Source organism: Ptychodera flava, chromosome 19 (assembly GCF_041260155.1).
Source record: "Ptychodera flava strain L36383 chromosome 19, AS_Pfla_20210202, whole genome shotgun sequence".
Classification (NCBI taxonomy): Eukaryota; Metazoa; Hemichordata; class Enteropneusta; family Ptychoderidae; genus Ptychodera; species Ptychodera flava.
Genome location: NC_091946.1, coordinates 229,504 through 249,915, shown reverse-complemented (window position 1 = coordinate 249,915; position 20,412 = coordinate 229,504). Strand labels below are relative to the sequence as shown.

Sequence of the window (20,412 nt, the reverse complement as noted above, 5' to 3'; positions counted from 1 at the left end):
ATGTTATGACAATGATTTCTGCAGAGTACAACCAGAAAAACAACAAGAAGTATTTAAACCAGAAAAACATGAATGACAAAAGTAAATAAGGTCTGAAACTTTAGGTACTGGAGGTCAACTTTAGCAACATGCATAGCAGAGAATCTTTCAACCATGGATGTACAAAAATAGACATCCATGGTGTGAGCAGGTCTGTTAATATGTCACAGTTCATAAACAATGACAGGAAATGACCAATTAGCTGTTTCATTTACTGCCACCACTTCCACACATAATAGGTACCCTGCATACAAATAGGTTAAAGGTCAAAAATCTCTTACTCAGATGTGTGGGCTGTTTCAGTTTACTGCCAACACTCCTGCACATTTGCAGGATTTCCCCTCTTTCTAATTCATTTGCATATTTTTGACACTAACATGTTCATTTGAACAACGTCACATCTCAACCCCTGCATCTACCTGTACACCAAATACTGAGATGCTAAGCTTTGGCGGTATGGGAGCCTTTGCGTGTGAGGGACATACATCCGCACATACAGACATACAGACATACAGATGCCACCGACTCACCATATAAGCTCTTTTTGGTATTTATACACATACCAAATATAGCCAAAAAACAACACATTCGAATTTAACAACAAATTCTACAAACAAACATGCGGGTGCGCAATGGGATCGCCATCGTCACCCGAGAATGCCGACATTGCATTTCACGAATTAGAACTGAAAATCATACGTCAACACATAACAAAAATATCACTATGGTGTAGATTCAGAGACAATATTTTCCTAATCTTTGTTGGAACAGAACACGAACTCCTCAAATTCATAACACTTAATTAACAAAATGCATCCTACTTTCAAATTTTCATATGAAAGTTCTTGACATGAAATAACATATATTGACCTAGTCATTTACAACAATGAAAACATACTAGACACGAAAACGCACACAAAACCAACAGATACATTCCAGTTCTTACACAATCGTGTCATCCAAAATCAACCTTCAAGGGCCTAATCAAAGGCGAAACATTAAGGTACATGAGGACATGTAGCAATGAAGAGTCCTTGTTTAGCGTATCGACGGTGTCGAGGTAAACTGGATTTCCAGGACACCACAACATTGCCCTTTAATATCATATCATATACTTACAGCTACTAGATAACACAGTATCAAAATTAGAATTGTTTGGTCAGATATGTGAGTTGGTGAAATTTCCAATGTAGGATATTTACCCACAGTTTTAGACAAGTCTAGTATCGTATAGTCGGACTACGGAAATCAGGCTTGGCCAGACTGTTGGGCTAGATCTGTAATGTAGTGAAATCCCAGATATACATTGAATATTTACCTGGAATTTGACAAGTATAGTATCGTCCAGTATCGAAGTTAGAATCAGATGAGGAAGTCAGGCTTGTCAAGATCTGTGAGATGGTAAAATCTCATATATATTATTGGGTAATTACCCGTGATATGAAAGTCTAGAATCAACTAGTATCGATATTAGAGTTCCGAAATTGCCGCTAAACATCGGCGATTTTACATAGAACAGACGTGCCTGAGACACAAGGCGAGTCATTTTAGCATCAATATTAGCAGTTCATGTTCTCTCTTAATTTAGAGATGTATTTTGGAGCACTGCGCATGCGCAGATTCATATTTGCATAAGTGACCAGTTGAACACGATAATGGATTTTTCTCAGACCATGCGTCCCGCACCGGGTGCTTTCGGCTCTTGTCTAAAGGCGATGGAGAGTCATATTCAGGTCAACCTTGGAAGCAGAAGCAGTTTGGACTTTCAGTTAACGTCATGGCTACCAGCGAGGGTGGAAAGATCGAATTTCTCGTAGATTTTATGCAATATACTTTCAGCTGTCCTCTCAGGGTTTCCGCCATGTTGTTTCTGTCAGAATATCCATGATTTCTTTCAGCCAGTGTTTCGGTTAATGCAAAATCCTGCGTATTTTACGCAAAATTGTTCGGAAATACGCAGAAAAAATCATGACTGCATAAGAGACATTGAGAAATGCCGCCCCATGACACGGACGTACTTGGCCCGGACTGCATTGCCTGAATGTGGTTCAATGCAGGACAAAAATAGAACATATGCACCTACTTGTTGCATTATTCTATGAGTTTACAAGGACAGTACATCTTTAATCAGTCTTGATGCCAAAGTGAGGCTCATGACGTCAGAACTCATGAGATGTATTTTCTAGTTCCTTCCAGTATGGCGGTTCATTAAAGTTCAGTGTTACTGCACTCTTGTGGGGGGTTGTATAAATGGATGTCACCGCGAAATCAAACGTCGTAGTTAATTTATGCTAATTGATAAAATGTTATGCAAATTTTATGCCAATGTTTTTTTATTCACGTGAGCGCTGCAGACAACTCATACTTTGTGATATCGATCTCATGGCCATGCTGTGTCTATACTGACAGTCAAATCTGTACAGTATATATTAATGGAGATCGACAAGTTTTGAAATTTAGCGTAGTTGCCATACCCTCTTTTGCTAAAAAATACGATAGCAATAAATCTTCGTATTTCGTGTATAGATAATCACCACGATACTTTGTTGCAACAAGTACGCTCCAGTAGTAGCTAGCTCCCCAATGCAATGCATAGCATGGCCGCAAAGGTCAGACAAGGAGTAAAGGGAAAGTCCCTAAAGTTCCGCCGGCTGTGATTGGTCAATTCACGCAATAGGTCAAAGGTGTCAGTGCATGAGGTCAGGGTAAAATTCTGTTCAGCACATGTGCACGGTGTCCGTCCGATGTTTTCTATTTATGATTTTCAATTAGCATACTCCTTAAAATAAATGATCAATTATACGTTGTGAGTTTTATTAATTTGCTCCTACGGTTGTTTCAAAAAGTCTAACCGTATCTCGAAACGAAATGTGATCTTACGAAAAGGCAGGCGCTAGGCTCGAACTGATAAAGTGTTGAAGCATCAGCCGGCTGGCCGAGACGAAAGATTGCTACGCCAATATGCTTACAATTTGATGAATTGAATTTTTGGCAATAAAACTTTGAAGTTTTTTTTTATTTGTATCAATGAACGAAATGTCTCTTGATGTGGAATTCAGTCATCTATGATCATCTGTTCGGAATGGTACGAACATGCACGTTTTTGTTCAAACTGTATGTGTATAGGGCCATTTATGAAGTTGGGTATTTTTCCCTCGCAAGACTTCGAAAGCATGCATAATCTTGAAAATCTGTTACACTATCGCCTACTCATTGCCGGGACTAGTTAAGGAAAAGGACACACACAAGCAAGAAATGCCGTTCAAACAATAAATACATTTAGAACATGAGAAAAAAAATGTACAAAATTGATAAAACATAAAGAAAGAAATTCAAAGTATTTTCAGTTCATGCGCGGAAGAAACTTCGGATGTCGCGTTTGTCGATACAATTGTTCTCTTCATCGAAGTCAAACCCATCGAAGTCTATATCGTCATCTTCCCCCTCGTCATCAAACACGAGTCCCAGGGCTTCATTTGATAAGTCGTCATCGAGTGCCGGAATCTCCTCAGAAATCATGTTGTCTTGAGTTCCATCGAGCACATTCGCAATACCCATGGAAAGGAATGATTTTTTCACCACGTGAAATGAGCAAATCGTACTTGATCGACACATTCAAAAACCCGACTAGGACTGTGGTTCATGTTATGGTAGCCAAATGGCATCAAAATATTCGATTCGTACTTGATCAAGATGTTCAAAAATCTGCTTATTTTGACGTTAGCAAAATGACAGTGACGAAAAGATGGCATTGTACTAGATCGAGACGTTCAAAAATCCAACTCTTTTAATGTTCATTTACGTAGCGAAATCCAAGTGGAATTGCATCGCCAGGAACGATAGAACCGTTCCCGATTGACACGTTCCAACACCAAACAATAGTGTGCTTTATCCCTCTTTTGAGGTCATTTGTAATTTTTAATAGTGTGCTTGTTTTGAGGTTTGATACTTCACTTTTGCACTTGTTTGTGACTTTGATAAGCAACGTAGGTGTCGTGGATATCCTTGTCTCATTACATGACAATGGCTCTATTGTTCCTGTCAGAATATGAGTGTACCCCCCTGGGGGCGTTATAAACGAACTAACGACCAATTACAAATCGATAAAATAATCCTGGGGGGCGTTATAAACAGGCGGGGTTTTAGACTCGGAGGAATACGATAGTATCATTACACAGCTAGATAGTCAGGCTTCAGCATATAAGCTTGCTTTGTTTCTACACTCGATTGGCCCAGAATCGCTCAAAATATACAACAGTTTTCATTATGGACCTGATAAAAACAAAACTCTGCTTGGTACTGCCATTGCCATGAAGAAGTTTGATGATCATTTCATTGGACAGACCAATGAAACCTACGAGCGGTATTTGTTCAACAAACAAGTTCAAGAGGCAGGAGAAACTATTGATGCTTACGTCACTGCTCTGAGAAATCTCGCCCGATCGTGCAATTTCTGTCAGTGTTTGCATGATTTGCTCATCAGAGACCAAATTGTTGTTGGCGTATGAGAGACCGCTACCAGAAAACGTCTCCTGCAAGAACGGAAACTTACTTTGAGCAAAGCCATTGACACATGCCGAAGTGCTGAAGTGACAAACTCACAGATGAAAACTATGAGTGAACAGCAGAGTCTTACCCATAAACAAAGTGAAGATCAAAAAGAAACTCAAACATCCCATGAAGAGGGAAGGAAACAAGAAAGAAAACTCAGAAGTCAAAAGAGTTGCTGAATGTAAATTCTGTGGCTACTCTCATGTCTTAGAGAAGACAAGATGTCCAGCTTGGGGTAAGACATGCAAGTCTTGCAAGGGTGGAAACCACTTTGCGAAGAAATGTAACAAGTCACACAGGATGCACACTGTTCATGAAACTGATGGAACCAGTGACTCTGATCAGCCTGAGTGGGTGAGCACTGTTAAAGTAAATGCAGTCAGCACTAACGATAAAGAAGCTCATGCTGGAATCATTGTCAACGGGAAGCCAGTAAACTTCCAGCTGGACTGTGGAGCTACAGTAAATATTTGGCCTGCAAAGTACCTCAAAGAACCAGAGATGAAGTCCTGTGAAAATACACTTGTCATGTGGAACGGCACAACTGAAACAGTTGGGCACATCTCGTCTGAAAGTGCGCAACCCGAAAGTAGGCAAGAATTACTCAGTGGAGTTTGTCATAGTCGAGGAAAACCTATAACTCCATTACTTGGTCTCCGTGCGACTGAACAGATGAAATTACTATCTGTACACAGAGAAAATTTCAAACAAGTCAACTCTGTAAGAGCTAACAACACGGACGAAATACTTAATAGATATCCAGATGTATTCAACAATAAGCCCGGAAAACTAGAAGGTGAGGTACACCTGCATGTTGACCCAGATATAGTACCCATCACTTTGCCGGCCAGATCAGGACCAGTCTCGGTGAGAAAACGATTAAAGGCAGAACTTGATCGCCTTACCAAACTTGGGGTATTGACCACAGTAGACCAGCCTACTGCATGGACCAGCCAGTTTGTCACAACTATCAAAAGTTCTGGTGAAATCAGAATCTGTCTTGATCCAAAAGCTCTCAATGAAGCCCTGAAGCGGTAAAGATACCAGCTACCTACTTTGGATGAACTCCTGCCAGAGTTGTCCAACGCTAAAGTGTTCACGAAAGTTGATCTGACATCAGCGTATTGGCACTTAGTCCTTGATGAGGAGTCTAGTCTGTTACATTGTAACTACCTTCATCACGCCATTCGGTAGATATCGTTGGCTCAGACTAACTTTCAGTCTGAAGGTCTCCAGTGAGATTTTCCAGAAGAGGTTAAACCAAGCTCTAGAGAGTTTGCCTTGAGTGTTTTGCATCGCAGATGATATTCTTGTCATGGGTACAAGCGATCCTGACCATGATCCCAACTTGGAGAAGCTCCTACTCAGATGTCGAGAGAAGGGAATCAGCCTGAACCCAGATTTTTACCTTCTCGTGTCTATTTATAGACAGAGAAGGTATTAGAGTTGAAAACCAATATGCTGCTGTCAAGAACTTCCGTCGTCAAGACTTCCGTCTGTCAAGATCCGTTGACGTCATGCCATTGTGATGGGTCATATCATAAACTGGTGGGGGTGTTCGTGGCTCAGGTTGAGGTGTGGGAGAACGATTTGAGCTGTGACAAAAATCAAAAGGGACTTAGCGGCATAGCCACAGTGTTAAGCCTTTCTCCAAGGTTTCTTAGTTGACGACAATCTATTACAGACTACTGAGCTGACGTTAGGGGTACTCACTTTGTGTTTGCTCACTCTGTGAGCGCTAGTGTTTGGTACTGAGTTGCGTGGATATCCCCTCATGGCCTCACGTGATCTGGGCTGTTGCATAATCTGCAGAGATGATCATATGCCTCCGAGTCTGAAAACTATCATTGTGTAAGCCTGTCGGCATTTTCCTTGCATTTTTTCTCATTTAATTTTGCAAAATATCGGCGAGTACCTCAATATTTCAAGATAACCCTTTCTTCCCAATCGTTTCCTGGAGTTTCAGAGTCATATGAACGAAAATGAGTGAAAGTTTTAGACAGGAAAATCGGACGTCGGCCATGTTCAATGTTTACAGTACAATCAGAAGTTTACGTGGAGGAATTAACCAACAAACACAGGAGTGTTCATGATGCCCGCCCTCTAGAGGCAGACCCTCCTATATGAAGTACCACATTTGATGCTTGTGGAAAGCTTGACCACACAATGGAGCATTTAAACTTTTAGAAAATGACAAACTGAATAAGAAGGTATTCAGAAAATGTCAAATACTGAGGAAAAATGCGCAAATATTCAAAATAAACAGGTTAACTGATTGGTCAGCTATAAAAAACAATGAAAATGTTTATTATCAAAAGTTTTTGAGATGCGCACATTTAACAAATACAGAAATTATTAACATTATAAATATAAGACCAAACTATTTTTCAGGATGGGACAGGTTGGAAATGAGGGGTGAGAGACAAAGGCACTCCTATTGCTGCATGTGGATGCAGCCACACCATTTCATTTACAGCATACTTATTCACTGTGTTGTGTTCAAGTTCCATATTGTACTGACTGTCATACAAGGATAACATAAGCAAATCAAAGCAAATTAGAAAAGGATCAATGCTGTTGTGTGGATTTTGCTCAACATGGCTGATATTTCGCCCTATATATTGCAAAGGCATATTTTGATGTCAAGTCAAAATTAACACTACATTGCTGACAATATATTTTACCGTTTCTGCATGAATTTTTCTTTTTTAAATTATAGTATATTAGTACTTCAAACAGATTAACAGTTATCGTGATGTCACCCCATAATTTTACATCACAAAGACTGTAATTCTGCCAATTTTTTTTGTTTTTCAGTCATTTTATAAATTTTGCACTGCACAAGATGATTGAACAAATTGCAATGTTCGAATTTGTAAACTCAAAGAATAAAAATCCTTTGGTCACAAATTAAATTATTTTTGAAAAGAAATTTACTCTTAAACACTTTTAGCATATATTCTTTACACGGTCATGTATTTCAAGGAAAATATGCCTATTAAAAACGTAATTTCTTCACTTTCAATTTTTTTTCAATACTATGACAATTATCAGCCATGAGGTTATACAAACACAAGACCAGATAAGCGTTTTTCATCATTTCCACAGGACTCTTTGGAAAATCCATTAAAAACAGTTAAAAGTGACTGGAAATGATCACTTGGTATACATTTAATTTACAGATGCCAGGTTGTGTATTTCACATGCACTCAGGTCAGTAGGGAAGTGCGTCATTACTATTTTGGACTGTTAATTCTTATTTCTGAATTGTTTAACTTTTTTCCACATTGAACTATCTTAGGCAGTTTATACTGTAGCTTAGAGTTTTTTTGATTGATGTATTTAATCATCTTTTGGGTTCTTTGGGTCCATATCCCACCTCATGCCCCTACATCATCAACTATTTACCAACAACTCATGCCAACAACCAATTACCTGACCTGGCCACACATTAGAGAAGGTACAGCGTCATTGACGGTATTTTTTTGAACTGTGATGTCCAACGACTCCCTTTCATGGACATTTGTTGACCAAAGAGGGCTTGAAAGCTGATCCAGCAAAGATTGAGGCAATCACTAAAATGCCCAGACCTGAGAACACCACAGATGTTCAGCGACTCAATGGAATGGTAAACTACCTAAGCCGCTTCCTCCCACATTTATCAGATGTGATGAAGCCCATCAGACAGCGGACTCATATTGATACTGAATGGCACTGGAGTGAGAAGCAGGAACAAGCATTCACTCAACTCAAGTCGCTGATAACTTCTACACCAGTGTTAGCGTACTACGGTATGATCCTGCAAAGCACCTAGAAATACAGTGTGACAGCAGCCAATCTGGTCTTGGTGCGGCAATTATGCAAGAAGGATGACCCATCGCATATGCCAGCAGAGCCTTGACAGTGGCTGAAGTCAGGTATGCACAAATTGAAAAGGAAATGTTGGCAGTTGTCTACGCCCTAGAGAAGTTTCATGATTACACGTATGGCCGTCATACCATAGTATATAGTGACCATAAGCCATTAGAAATGATACAAAAGAAAGCGCTGCACAGAGCTCTGAGAAGATCGCAACGCATGATGATTCGTTTGCAGAACTATGATGTGAACATTGTCTACAAAAAAGGCAGAGGATATATCTTGCAGATACGCTGTCAAGAGCGTACCTACCGTACCCTCAGCTACTACCAAGGAAACTGTGTTCGACAAAGTCAACATGGTAAGTTTCCTGCCAATACGACAAGAGCGTCTGACACAGATCCGCAATGCTACAGAGTGAGATGAATCTCTGCAAATGCTGAGAAGTGTGATACTACAAGGGTGGCCTGAAAACAAAAACCAGATTCCTGCACAGGTCTCACCATACTTTAACCTGAGAGATGAATTATCTGTTCAAGATGGTCTCATTTTTAGAGGGGAGAGAGTCGTCATACCTCTGAATCTAAGAGGTGATATGATGAAACGCATCCATTCATCCCATATTGGAATAGATGGTTGTCTACGCAGAGCTCGGGAATGTCTATACTGGCCAGGACTGACCTCTGACCTCAAGAATCACATCTCATCATGTGAAATTTGTCACTTGTTTGAAACTTCACAGCCCAAGGAAACATTGATGAGCCATGAAATTCCTCACCGTCCATGGCAAAAGGTGGCGTCTGATTTGTTTACTTTCAGGAATGAAGAGTACCTGGTAACTGTTGATTATTACAGTGAGTACTATGAGTTTGACAAGTTGCCTAATACCAAGTCTGCAACAGTAATCAGATCTCGAGCAACGAAATATCATTTTGCACGTCATGGGATATCTGAGACACTTGTATCAGACAATGGCCCACAATATATCTCTGACGAATTTGCAGCCTTTGCAAAGAAATGGGACTTTGACCATGTGACCATTAGTCCGCATCATAGCAAAGCAAATGAAAAGTCGAATCAGCTGTTAAGAAAGCAAAAAACATACTGAGGAAATCTGAAAAGGCACATAGTGATAGATACCTTGCATTTTTGGACCAGCGCAACACACCAACACAAGGGATGAGTTCAAGTCCAGTTCAACGTTTGATGAACCGAAGAACCAGAACATTGTTGCCCACAAAAGCTAACTTGCTTCAGCCAAGAGCTGTAAACCCAGCACAAGAGAGAGGAAATATGTAGCAGAAACAGCTGAGACAGGCAATGTACTACAACAGAAATGCTCGTGACCTGAAACCTTTAGACGAAGGAGATGTTGTCCGCATGAAGCCGTTTACCCTCGGTCAGAAGGAATGGTGTAAAGCAGTTGTTTCTCGTCGGTAAGATGAAAGATCGTATGAAGTGGAAACGCCAGAAGCCACATACAGACGCAACAGGATGCACCTGAAGAAAGCCAATGAGCCATCATTTGATAGAGCATCTACTGAGCCGTGCACTACTTCTTTCACACCGGCAAATACCGCAAGTACTCTGTGTGACTCGCCTAAACAAAAACCTCACATGTTGTGTGTGTCAAAGCCGATACAGTCACTACACTGTGAGAAGACATTGTTTCAGCTTGGTATTTGGTATGTTTATGCATCCTTGGCTATAGATGGGATTTTGTTCAAATGAAGTCTGAATTGCCAAAATTATGTGAATGAGCTTACAAAATGTGAAAATGGTCAAGAATTAATAACTCAAGAACCACTGTTTTGATTGCTTTGAAAATTTGTGTGCAAGTACCTCAGGTGAACCTTATACAGTCTTATGAACATTGTGAAGATATCCTTAATTTTGTATTTTTGCTGAATTTTTGGGTGATTTTTCTCATTTTCAGTAAAATTCTTCTTCTCTGAAACCGCCAGCCCAATTGCTCTCAAATTTGGGTTGGATCTTTGCGAGGGTGTTACTCTTGTAATTTGTTGAAATTATGACAAAATTGGGAAAATTACTATTTTGGAGCAATTTTTCAATTTTTGTCAAAAAATCTTAAACAGTATTTTCTTTTTAAAACCCCTGTTATATTTGATACACAGACGTACAGAGATGACAATAGTTAGAAATGTGGAAATTGTTGTGAAATATACAAATTTGTATTTTTAAGACAATATTGTCATTTTTGGTCAAGAAAACGTTCTCAAAATTACTTGTTTGATAGCTTTGTAATTTGGTATAAAGTCCCGAGGGATGTTATTGGATAAATTTTCTGCTCAAAGTGTTGGGAAACCCCCAAATTTGTATATTTCAGGTAATTTTCTCTGTTTGTGACCTTTCACAGTGCTGAATCAAAGTTTATCAACCGATTAGTCTCACAATGCCGTTTAATTAATCAGCGATAACTTGACTCTAAAGACCTACATTAAAATACTGAGACATGGTTTGAGAGACAACCTATTTGAAAAACATCTGTGAAAATCTGGTGGACTTCCGTTCTCGCATTCACAAGTTAAACTCTTTTGAGTGTGCTGCAAAGTGACAAAATGTCGAACTGAGAAAAAGGCGATTTAGTAAATTGGTTTGGTTTTTCCTTTATATGAATGGCCATAGACAATTTACTTGACAGATAAACACCAAAACAAGATTAGTGCTATCAATGTTTTAACCCAAACAGTATTTTCACTCATTGTAATCAGTGTCAGCGGTTAAAATAAGGCTAAAAAGAGCAATTTTTGGGGAGCGATGCCCCCTCTCAGAGCACAATGTACACAGTGACTAAAACTTGAGGAGTGCCCAGGAAGGGATTATGCATAATTATGACGCATTAGCTGTATTAAAGATGTAGACAGAGTATTAAAGGGAAACCTAAGTCCACCGACATTGACCGTTCATCCCTTCCAAAATCAACCTTGAATAAAATGCAGCTCATATTTGCAACATAATTGCACGCGCCTACCACTACGGAGCGACGAAAAGAGACATTGAAGTAGACGACATTTATGGAAATGAGCTCGGAATCCCATGGGCACGAAAGGGCTCATGGGAGGTGCGTGCGTGACGTCATCGGCGATACATGAACGTGTGTGACAGCCTACCAAAGCATTGGAGTCTATGACTCCAGGAGTGCAGTTCTGCACGTTACGACTCTTTAATGCTCAGTAGCATAAAAAATAGTTAACTGTTGTTCAGTTGAGTGCAAAAATCACTCAGTGAAGAACAAACGGAGTCAGCTTTTACCGTCTTCCCACAGAACAGCTTTTTCGAAGACAGTGGCTAAAGAAAGTCGGGCGAGTTTTAAAATCTGTAAAAGATACAACGTTATATTCTAATTCTTTCAGGATGATTGTTTTATAAGGGATTTCGGGATTCTGATACCGATACAAGACGATACTACACAATGCGGTTCGTATCTTGACATGCTGAGTCAGCCTACTGTCGCCGGTTTTAACCAGATAAATATTAATATTGGCGATTTCAGGACTCTAAAATCCGAAGACGAAACTACACAAAGCATCTCTAATCTTGACATCCCGGGTCTGCCACATCTCCGATATATAACCAATAAATATAGGCAATTTCGAGACTATACCTTGTAATATTGATATTACAAGATATTGGAATGACTTTTTGCCTACTGTGTCTCGGCACGCCGGGTGTGAGAAATCGCGAATATTATATTTACCCGATAAATATCAATTGCGCCGGAACTCCTAGGCTAATATCGATACCAGACGATCCTAGATTTACTTGCACTGTGTGGTGCCGGGTCTACGAAATCACGGATATTTATCCGATAAATATTGGCGACTTAGGACTGTAACTCTGATACTAGACGATACTTTGTCAAATCGTGGGTAAATAACCGATGTATATCAGAGATTTCACCACTAACAGATCTGACCACCCGAATACCTCTGTCCGACTCTTAGTTCAAAAATAGCATCCATGGCCGGAAGTCAAGAATACTATATGTTTTACATTATTAGATTTATTAATGCACGAAATACATTTTTTACATGTAAAGCATTTTTTCCATTAAATGTCCACACGGGACTTCGTCGAGAGGGCCGATTGCATATCATCGGAACTCGGGAGGCCCTTGCACAAATTACATTCTTTACATGTAAACATTTTTACTTGGCGATCGGGACTTGAACAGAGGACATATCGGAAATCATCGGGAGTTTGGGCTGGTCTTGTATGAAACACATTCCTTACAACAAGCTTTAAGACGATACTATTTTTTTAAATAGCGGGCAAATATTCATTATATCGGCGATTTCATCACTTTGTAGATCTGAGTAAGTCCGACTTCCTAAGTTCGACACCAGCTTCGAAAAACAGACGACACTATAATAGATTTGTCAAATCACGAATAAATATTTTCTGATACGTATCGGAGATTTCGCAACCTTAAAGATCTGGCCAAGCTCGACTTACACGGTCAGTCAATCATTCCGTATCATTCACGAACCAAAAATTAATTTTAAGCGACTGATACAGAAAACTATGTTTTAGAAACGTAGTGTTGAAGGATCGCAGAGTCACTCAGTGTCTCCAATCCAGTTCGGGGTCTGTACAAGCACAGTGACTCCCTCCGCTGAATCATACACAAAACGCAAGCAACCAAGATATGAACGATGTTTTGAGATGCTTTCTAATTATTATATATCTTGGACAGGTTCAAATTAGTATGGTTTGATTTCAGTCAGGGAAAAGTAATACTCGATGTCAGAAACATCGCTGTCCGAACTCTCCATAGTCGTCTTACGAACGCGCTGAACTCTTCACAGTACTCCTCCAGCTGCAAACTACAATTGTCTGTATCGCCGATGACGTCACGCACGCTTCTCCCATGAGCCCTTTCGCGCCCATGGAATTCCGGGCTCATTTCCATAAATGTCGTCTACTTCAAGTTCTCTTTTCGTCGTGCCGTAGTCGTCAGCGCGTGCAATTATGTTGCAAATTTGAGCTGCATTTTACTCAAGGGTGATTTTGGAAGGGATAAACTGTCAAAGTCGCTGGACTTAGGTTTCCCTTTAACTGTTCAAGCTAACTGTTGGTACTGCTAAAGCATATCTATGCCCTCTATACACAAGCATAAATATAATGTAATGGTGTGTCAGCATTCAATCTCAAAAAGGGTTCGTTGCCACGGAAGATTCTGATTGAGCGATCCTGATTAATGAGTAACATAGCGAATTGAATATCAATCAGTTGACACCACAACTAAAAAGAACCTGCATTTATTTGTAGATATACATTGGCAGTGTCTCTGATCATGAGGGTAAAAAAGGCCTCCATGCTGTGATTCAGTCAGCTGCTATTTTTTTCGAATTTCACGCGCCTTGAAAACAGATTAACACTCACTACTCAACTCCGAGCATTTCTAAGACAATTGCTTTCACTCTTCACAACATTTCTGAGGTGAAGACCATTTCTCGAGTCATTTTGGCTGACATAGCCAAATGCCAGTCAGCGGTAACAAAGTCAAGGGAGAGAATTTGAGAAAACTTGAACTTAATGACAAGAACATCATATTATCTGAACCGCTGTTCTTGTCGAGGGCTGTCCCAAAACTGTGTCATCGGTATCGTTACAAATGCTCTCAACGGACGACAAATAATCGGCCATTGGCGTTAAAGTTTGGCTGTACATGTAGTATGATCCTTTGTCTGATATTCACAGTTTATCTCTTACAAGGTATGGTTGTTTTGGACCTCGATGACCCCTCTTTCATTTTCTTCCTTTCACGATGCTGTTTCTGTCTCTGCCTTGGATGCTGAACATGTACAGGTACGTCACCGTATAGCCCTGTTCACGGTGACAGGTTTGTTACTAATTATATTACCATGCCCTGCCCGTCACATTTTGATTGGGCGAGCTGAACCACATGACTGACCACAAATACACAGTAATGGTTTGTTTACATGCCCGTGAATATGAATAATAAGATTAACAACTCAAAGTATTGTAACTTTACAGCTCATACGTAAATCATAATCAATCACAAAATAAAATGGAGTACTTGTAGGTCAAGTTGAAACACTTTTTTCTGAAAACATCTCCGGATTTGCCAATTTTTTACAGCGCGCGTGACAGTGCATCGCGTATTGCTCAGTTTCTGGGGCCCAGTTGTCGTTCACTGCTGAAATTTTCGGAAATTTTGATGGTTTTCTTGGGTTCGATGATAATATAATGGAAATAACAGACTCCGCTCTGACTGTTAACATTTATTTGTGGGCGCGGGCTCGAGGAAAGCCAAATTAAGTTAATTTTTGGCTTTCCTCTCGCCCTTCCCCACAAATAAACGTTAATGGTCAGCGCGTCACCCGTTATTTCTATAATATAGCTGTATGCGCGCGACATCGGACACGCAGCTTGAAATTTAGACAAATTTTATCAATGTTGCATACATCCATGGCCGTTTTTGCAGCGTGTACTCTGAGTCGTGAATAATGCCTTTTACAATTCATTGTTACACTAGCAGTCGCCTACTAAGATGTGTTTTCGTCATTTTTGCATGCGTAATTTTCAAAACCGCAATCTAAAAATGTAGACAAATATTTATTTTTGCATATTGATGACAGAACAGTGACGTAAACTGAACAGCCCTATTCATGTAGTCACCATCACTAAGCTATGTGGCCTCCAATCAATGCTCCGGATGCTTTTTCAAACGCGCAAAAGTGTCTCAAGTAAAACAGTTGGTATGTGACAAAGCAACTACAAATACACGGCTTGCCGACACAACTTGTCTGACTCGGATTATTACACTGCCAAATGTAGGATTCTGATCAAAACTACTGTCTGCCCCTATGATCATTGAAACACAGTCCCAGCAAGTCACAAAACATCAATGGGTGGGCGATCTCTGACAAGCAAACTTAACCGTGACTTTTTATCACTTTTACTTGATAATAACTACAGGTCCTGCCATTACTCATGCTTTAGATTGTAACACTCGATATATGCTGCTATTTGTGATCAGTACTCACCTGAAATAAATCGTCAAAAATGTCATATCTGGTCTCCTTGTGTCACTAATACTCAGAAGTTGCCATCTTTTGGGAGCGGCCACCCCTGTGAAAAAAACGTACGATCCACCATTCTGTGCCTGATCGCAACGCATACACACGATCAGTGACGATGATCTTGACACACACAGTTACGGTAGGTGTCAATGGGATTTTCACAGCAGATGTTGTCCAAATGTGTGTGACAATACAGTGGCGCTGCCGCTTAGCTTAATCCCTGGTCGCGTGCAATCAAGACTTTGCGGTAGTCTTAAAACGCAAAAACATGCATCTGTTCCTCTTGTAAATTTTTATCGCAAAATTTCAGCCAGAAACAGAAACGTTCAGACCAAGATATTCTTCACACATTAAGATCAATATTACAGAAAAACTTTTAAGGGAAAAAACAACTTGCCGTGTTTTCGACATAAAATACCCAGTAAATGTGGAAAGCTACCTTAATATCTGTATAATCTTCAGGAAAGATACACAGAAAGCACAAGCAAAAAGTCATTCGATGAACAACGATAAATTTCCTTCATCACACAAATTATTCCGTTGTTTCTCAATCTGAATCAAATGTGCAGCGTAAGGCTGTAGTGAAGACATAAGATGTCGATGTAGCCACAACTCTGCAGTGCAGTGCTGTAGAAGCTGATGTATTTCGAAAGTTGATTGGGACAACACTCACAACGGAACAGTGAACAGAGTTTGTGTCAAGTAACAAAATTAGGATGTACCTATGGGCAATATTATGTTTCACAGCAAACAACACAGTCCGTAAGATGAAAAACATTGACGACCGAGATGGCCACCGGCGGAGACCGGTGACGGCAGTGCCTGGGGGCAGTGCTGTCCCCACTGCAACCGCGTACACTCTGTGTCATCGATCGGAATCTTTCGGGCTTGCCAAGATCGTTAACTTGTGATATTTTAAAAGCCATGGCATCTCTAAAAATAATAAGTACTGTTTCGATGGTGTCATTGTATTAACTTCATAAATATAATCGTAAATATTCTAAATAACTCAAAATACTATGGCTATCTGTCGCTAGCGCAGCGAAACCTAATTCTGCCAATGGCCAACTTGCCTTGGCACTGTCCAGCGCGAGACAATGATTGACACGCGCACATGACCGAATCCTTATGTCTGATTGTTGGAGATACCATTTGATGTATCAAAATTTCAGCTAAATAGAATTTGTGAATGAACCTGTAATCATTTGCACATCTCCTGGGTGATGGGCCGCTTTACTCATTTAATGAAAGCAATTTTTTACAATAATTTTGATCCATCCACATCAAAGAAAAATAAGAAGACTGTTCATGTGATAAATGTAAAATCCCGTGGAAGTTTTCTCTTTTTGACGTCATCGTATACTCGTGTTTTTCACAGAACCGTACAACTTCGAGCGATTAGATATAAAAATTTGATAGGATGAAGCACCTTATTGCATTATATGATTATTGATTATCATTCTGGTACCTTTTGCCAGTGTTTGCAACTGCTTGGGCCCAATGAAGCTGCTTGCACTTTGCCTAGGGCTCCCTTTGAGATTAGGCGCGTTATAAATATTCTTGATTATTATTATTATTATGTACATCCATGTTGTAAGGAATTTATGTTTTACTTCATGTAAGCAAAATTGTTTATTTTTACAGGTCAATGTTGGCTGTGTTCCAAAGAAGGTTATGTTCAATACTGCTATGCATGCAGAATTGTTACATGACCATAAAAGTTATGGATTCAATCTAACAGGAGAGGCAAATTTTTCATGGAAGTAAGTGCTACTTTGGGTTCTACTGTCAAAGTCTGAATTTATCTTTGTGTTAATGCTAGTGTGTGTCTGTGTTTGCGAAAACCTGTTTGGTTCATGTTGTGAATTCCATTTACAGTCAAAGCAAAGTGTGTTGGATAATCATTTTGTAGTAAGCCTAACCCTTACATCATTTTCTTTTTTGCAAGAAGTCCACCTATGTATCTTTCTTTCATGGATTTGACTGTGTTTTGTGTACCAGTACTTCTGTGTTTATAGCAATTTACCATGTATTAACCAATCATTAGGGGCCCAAGCCTAAGGGCTGGGCCCCTATTGTTATTGCTCAAGTTCTACTATTTGTCTTCCTTTCTTCTTTCTTCTTGTGCCATTTCTTTGTCAACCTAGATCTCTTAAACGACTGAACAAGAGCTTCTCAAACTTGCAGGGATAATAGGTGTCAATTAGTACTGGTGCACCTGACCCTTGAAATTTTCATTGGTCGCGTGACCTGGTTGCCATATTGGATTGTCCAAAAACCTAAAAATGGCTCCTCCAGAAGACCTAGGGGTCTAGTCAATTTGAAATTTTGTATATAACAAGCATGAGCTAAGGCCTTAAGAATTTGCAAATAAAATTGCATGCAGTCACATTACCTTGGCCACCATATTGTATGTTTGAAAAATACCTATTTAATCTTTAACAATCTTCTTCCCTAGAACCAACACACTAATTGAACTGAAATTTTACTCCTGTCATCCTTAGTCTTAGCATTTTTAGCTCTCATTTAGTATACCAAAGAGAGCTTATTGTATAAGGTGAATCATTTCATTTGCATCTCATTTATATGTCGTCTGTGTGTATGTAAGTGTGTACATGTATGTATGTAAGTATGTATGCATGTCTGTTAGTCCGTCCAGATCAAAAACTCCTAAACCGCAGCAGCTACCAGCTTAGTATTTGTTGTACAAGTGCACCCAGGGGTAGAGATATGAATTTGTTTGTGTGAATTTGTTCGTGTGAATTTGTTCAAATGAACATGTCAAAAATATGCAAATGAGGTAAAGAAGGAAAATCCTGCAAACTGCTAAAACTTAGTAACCGTTGGTCAGATTTGGTTGAAACTTGGTATGTAGGTTCCTTTAGGTATTCTAAATTAGGTGAGTACATGTGTGGATGATATCTATGTGTTTGTATTTTTGGGTAATTTTTTTCAGGTTTTAGTAAAAAAATCTTTTTTCTGAAACAGCATGTCCGATTGCTTTGAAAAATGGTATCCATGTTCCTCGGGATGACCTCAGTCAAGTTTGTAAAAATTGTAGTGTATTTTCAGTATTTGTAATTTTGGGGCAATTTTCCAAATTTGTGGTCAAAAATTTTTTTTCTCCAAAAACTACTCATCTGATGCCTTTGGTATTTGGTATACAGGTTCATCAGCAGGGAAAGACACTTATTTTTTTATTCACTTGCCCTTCGGGCAAGTGGGGGGTTTGGTTCACTTGCCAGAATTGGAAAACCACTTGCCCAGTATAATTTACGTGTTTGAAAATTTTCACGCACTTTATTTTGAAAATTATCATGTTATCATGAGAAAATGTCAGACATTCTTACAGGGTTCTCCTCACATTTCTGAGAGTGCTGGATGGCTCATATTTATTTAATTAATTATTAAAGCCCCACTAGCTGTATCATTTAGCATTCTTTACTTCTGAACTAAAACAAGCTTTTGGGAATGTGCTCTTTGAGGGGTTCAATTCAACAAGTATTATTAACTGCCCAGTGAGAATGCATGTGCAATTTTGAACAAGAAAAATAATAAATGTGTGCCCAAACGTAAAATGGCACCCCATGCAAATATAACAAAAACAGTGTACACCATGCATATATGCATTTGAATATTCATGGAAACAACAGAGTAGTCCAATGTAATGCATAAGTGTTGAATGTTTTCAACTGGGACAAAAATGCTTTGTTTTTTGTAGTATGGTGGGAAATCAAAATAATGGTTGAAATGTAAATTTACTCGTGAAATTTTTCACTAAAGAATGTTTTGTAAAGCTGTAAAAGACTATATCCTGTAAATGGGTAGAATCTAAAGAAAACCAGAGAAAATAGGAAGCCTCTTTTAGGTCAACAAATTTCAAGATTTACAGCTAGTGGGGCTTTCATATTCATAGAAAAAATTCTAATAGGTCATATGTTTGTATGTTTACTTTCTTGGGGCTTAATATACAAATAATAACAGCCACTTTAATTGTACCTTCAAGGTATTTTTGCAGTTAAAGGTTTTGACTGATCTATACAGAAGGAAAAAATATGTAGCTATAAAGGAATGTTTTGAAGCTTCTGAAAAATAATGTACTTCTTTGTCATGTTTTTACTGCGCTGATATCATACACGAACCCTATGAAGATTGGATTACCAGTGCACTATACCAGTATCCTTTGTTTTTCTAATAACCTAGGTGGTCTTTTTAATGCTCATGCACAGACTAAATAGAATTTAAACGGGTGTGCGGGTATAAAAGGCCCCTAACTTATTGAAAATTCATAATGGCGCTTGAGTGACAACTGGCAATACCTAGGTAGACCGCTCCATGAAAATCGGCCTAAACGATTCTCAAACATATATTATTGGCATACCATCAACATAGACTGTTTCATAAACACCTAGGCCATACAGGTATCTGCAAAGTTTCACAAAGTTTTTTAAAACTACGACGATTAGGGGGAAAAATCGCTTTCTGAACAAAGGGAATGGCCCTCTGGAGACAGTCGTTCCATGATTCAAACAATTGTCAATCATTCGGTGACGCGCAGAGGAGTAAACTGGTCAAACATTTGCTGTGCATACGAGAACAATTACGATGTAAACAAACTGTATGTAAACTTTGAGTTATATCAGCGGGCGAAGGATGAAAACTTTGTGTTGCCATCAACTCTTTTGCTAGCGTTTATGGTGCAATGACGTCACGAAAGTGAACCATTTTCAGACGTGACTTAGCAAGAGGACTAGTCAGTAAGCTTACCCGTAGTACGATGTTTTCTAGCGAAAAGCGCGTAAGCAGAGTCCGTAGTTTGCACTGAGAATGGCAACGAAAATAACCATCAAAACACGGCGGTAGCCTCCATGATCAATTTAATTATTGTCAGTCG

General features: G+C 39.3%; 1 protein-coding gene across 1 annotated transcript in view; it reads left to right on the top strand.

The window, feature by feature from the left end:
- The window catches only part of LOC139118319 (glutathione reductase, mitochondrial-like), a 195,071-nt gene that overhangs the window by 10,025 nt on the left and 164,634 nt on the right, over window positions 1-20,412 (top strand). Inside the window, exon 2 of the mRNA XM_070681575.1 lies at window positions 17,163-17,281. Coding sequence (XP_070537676.1) covers window positions 17,163-17,281 — 119 coding nt within the window. The remainder of the gene's footprint in view (window positions 1-17,162; window positions 17,282-20,412) is intronic.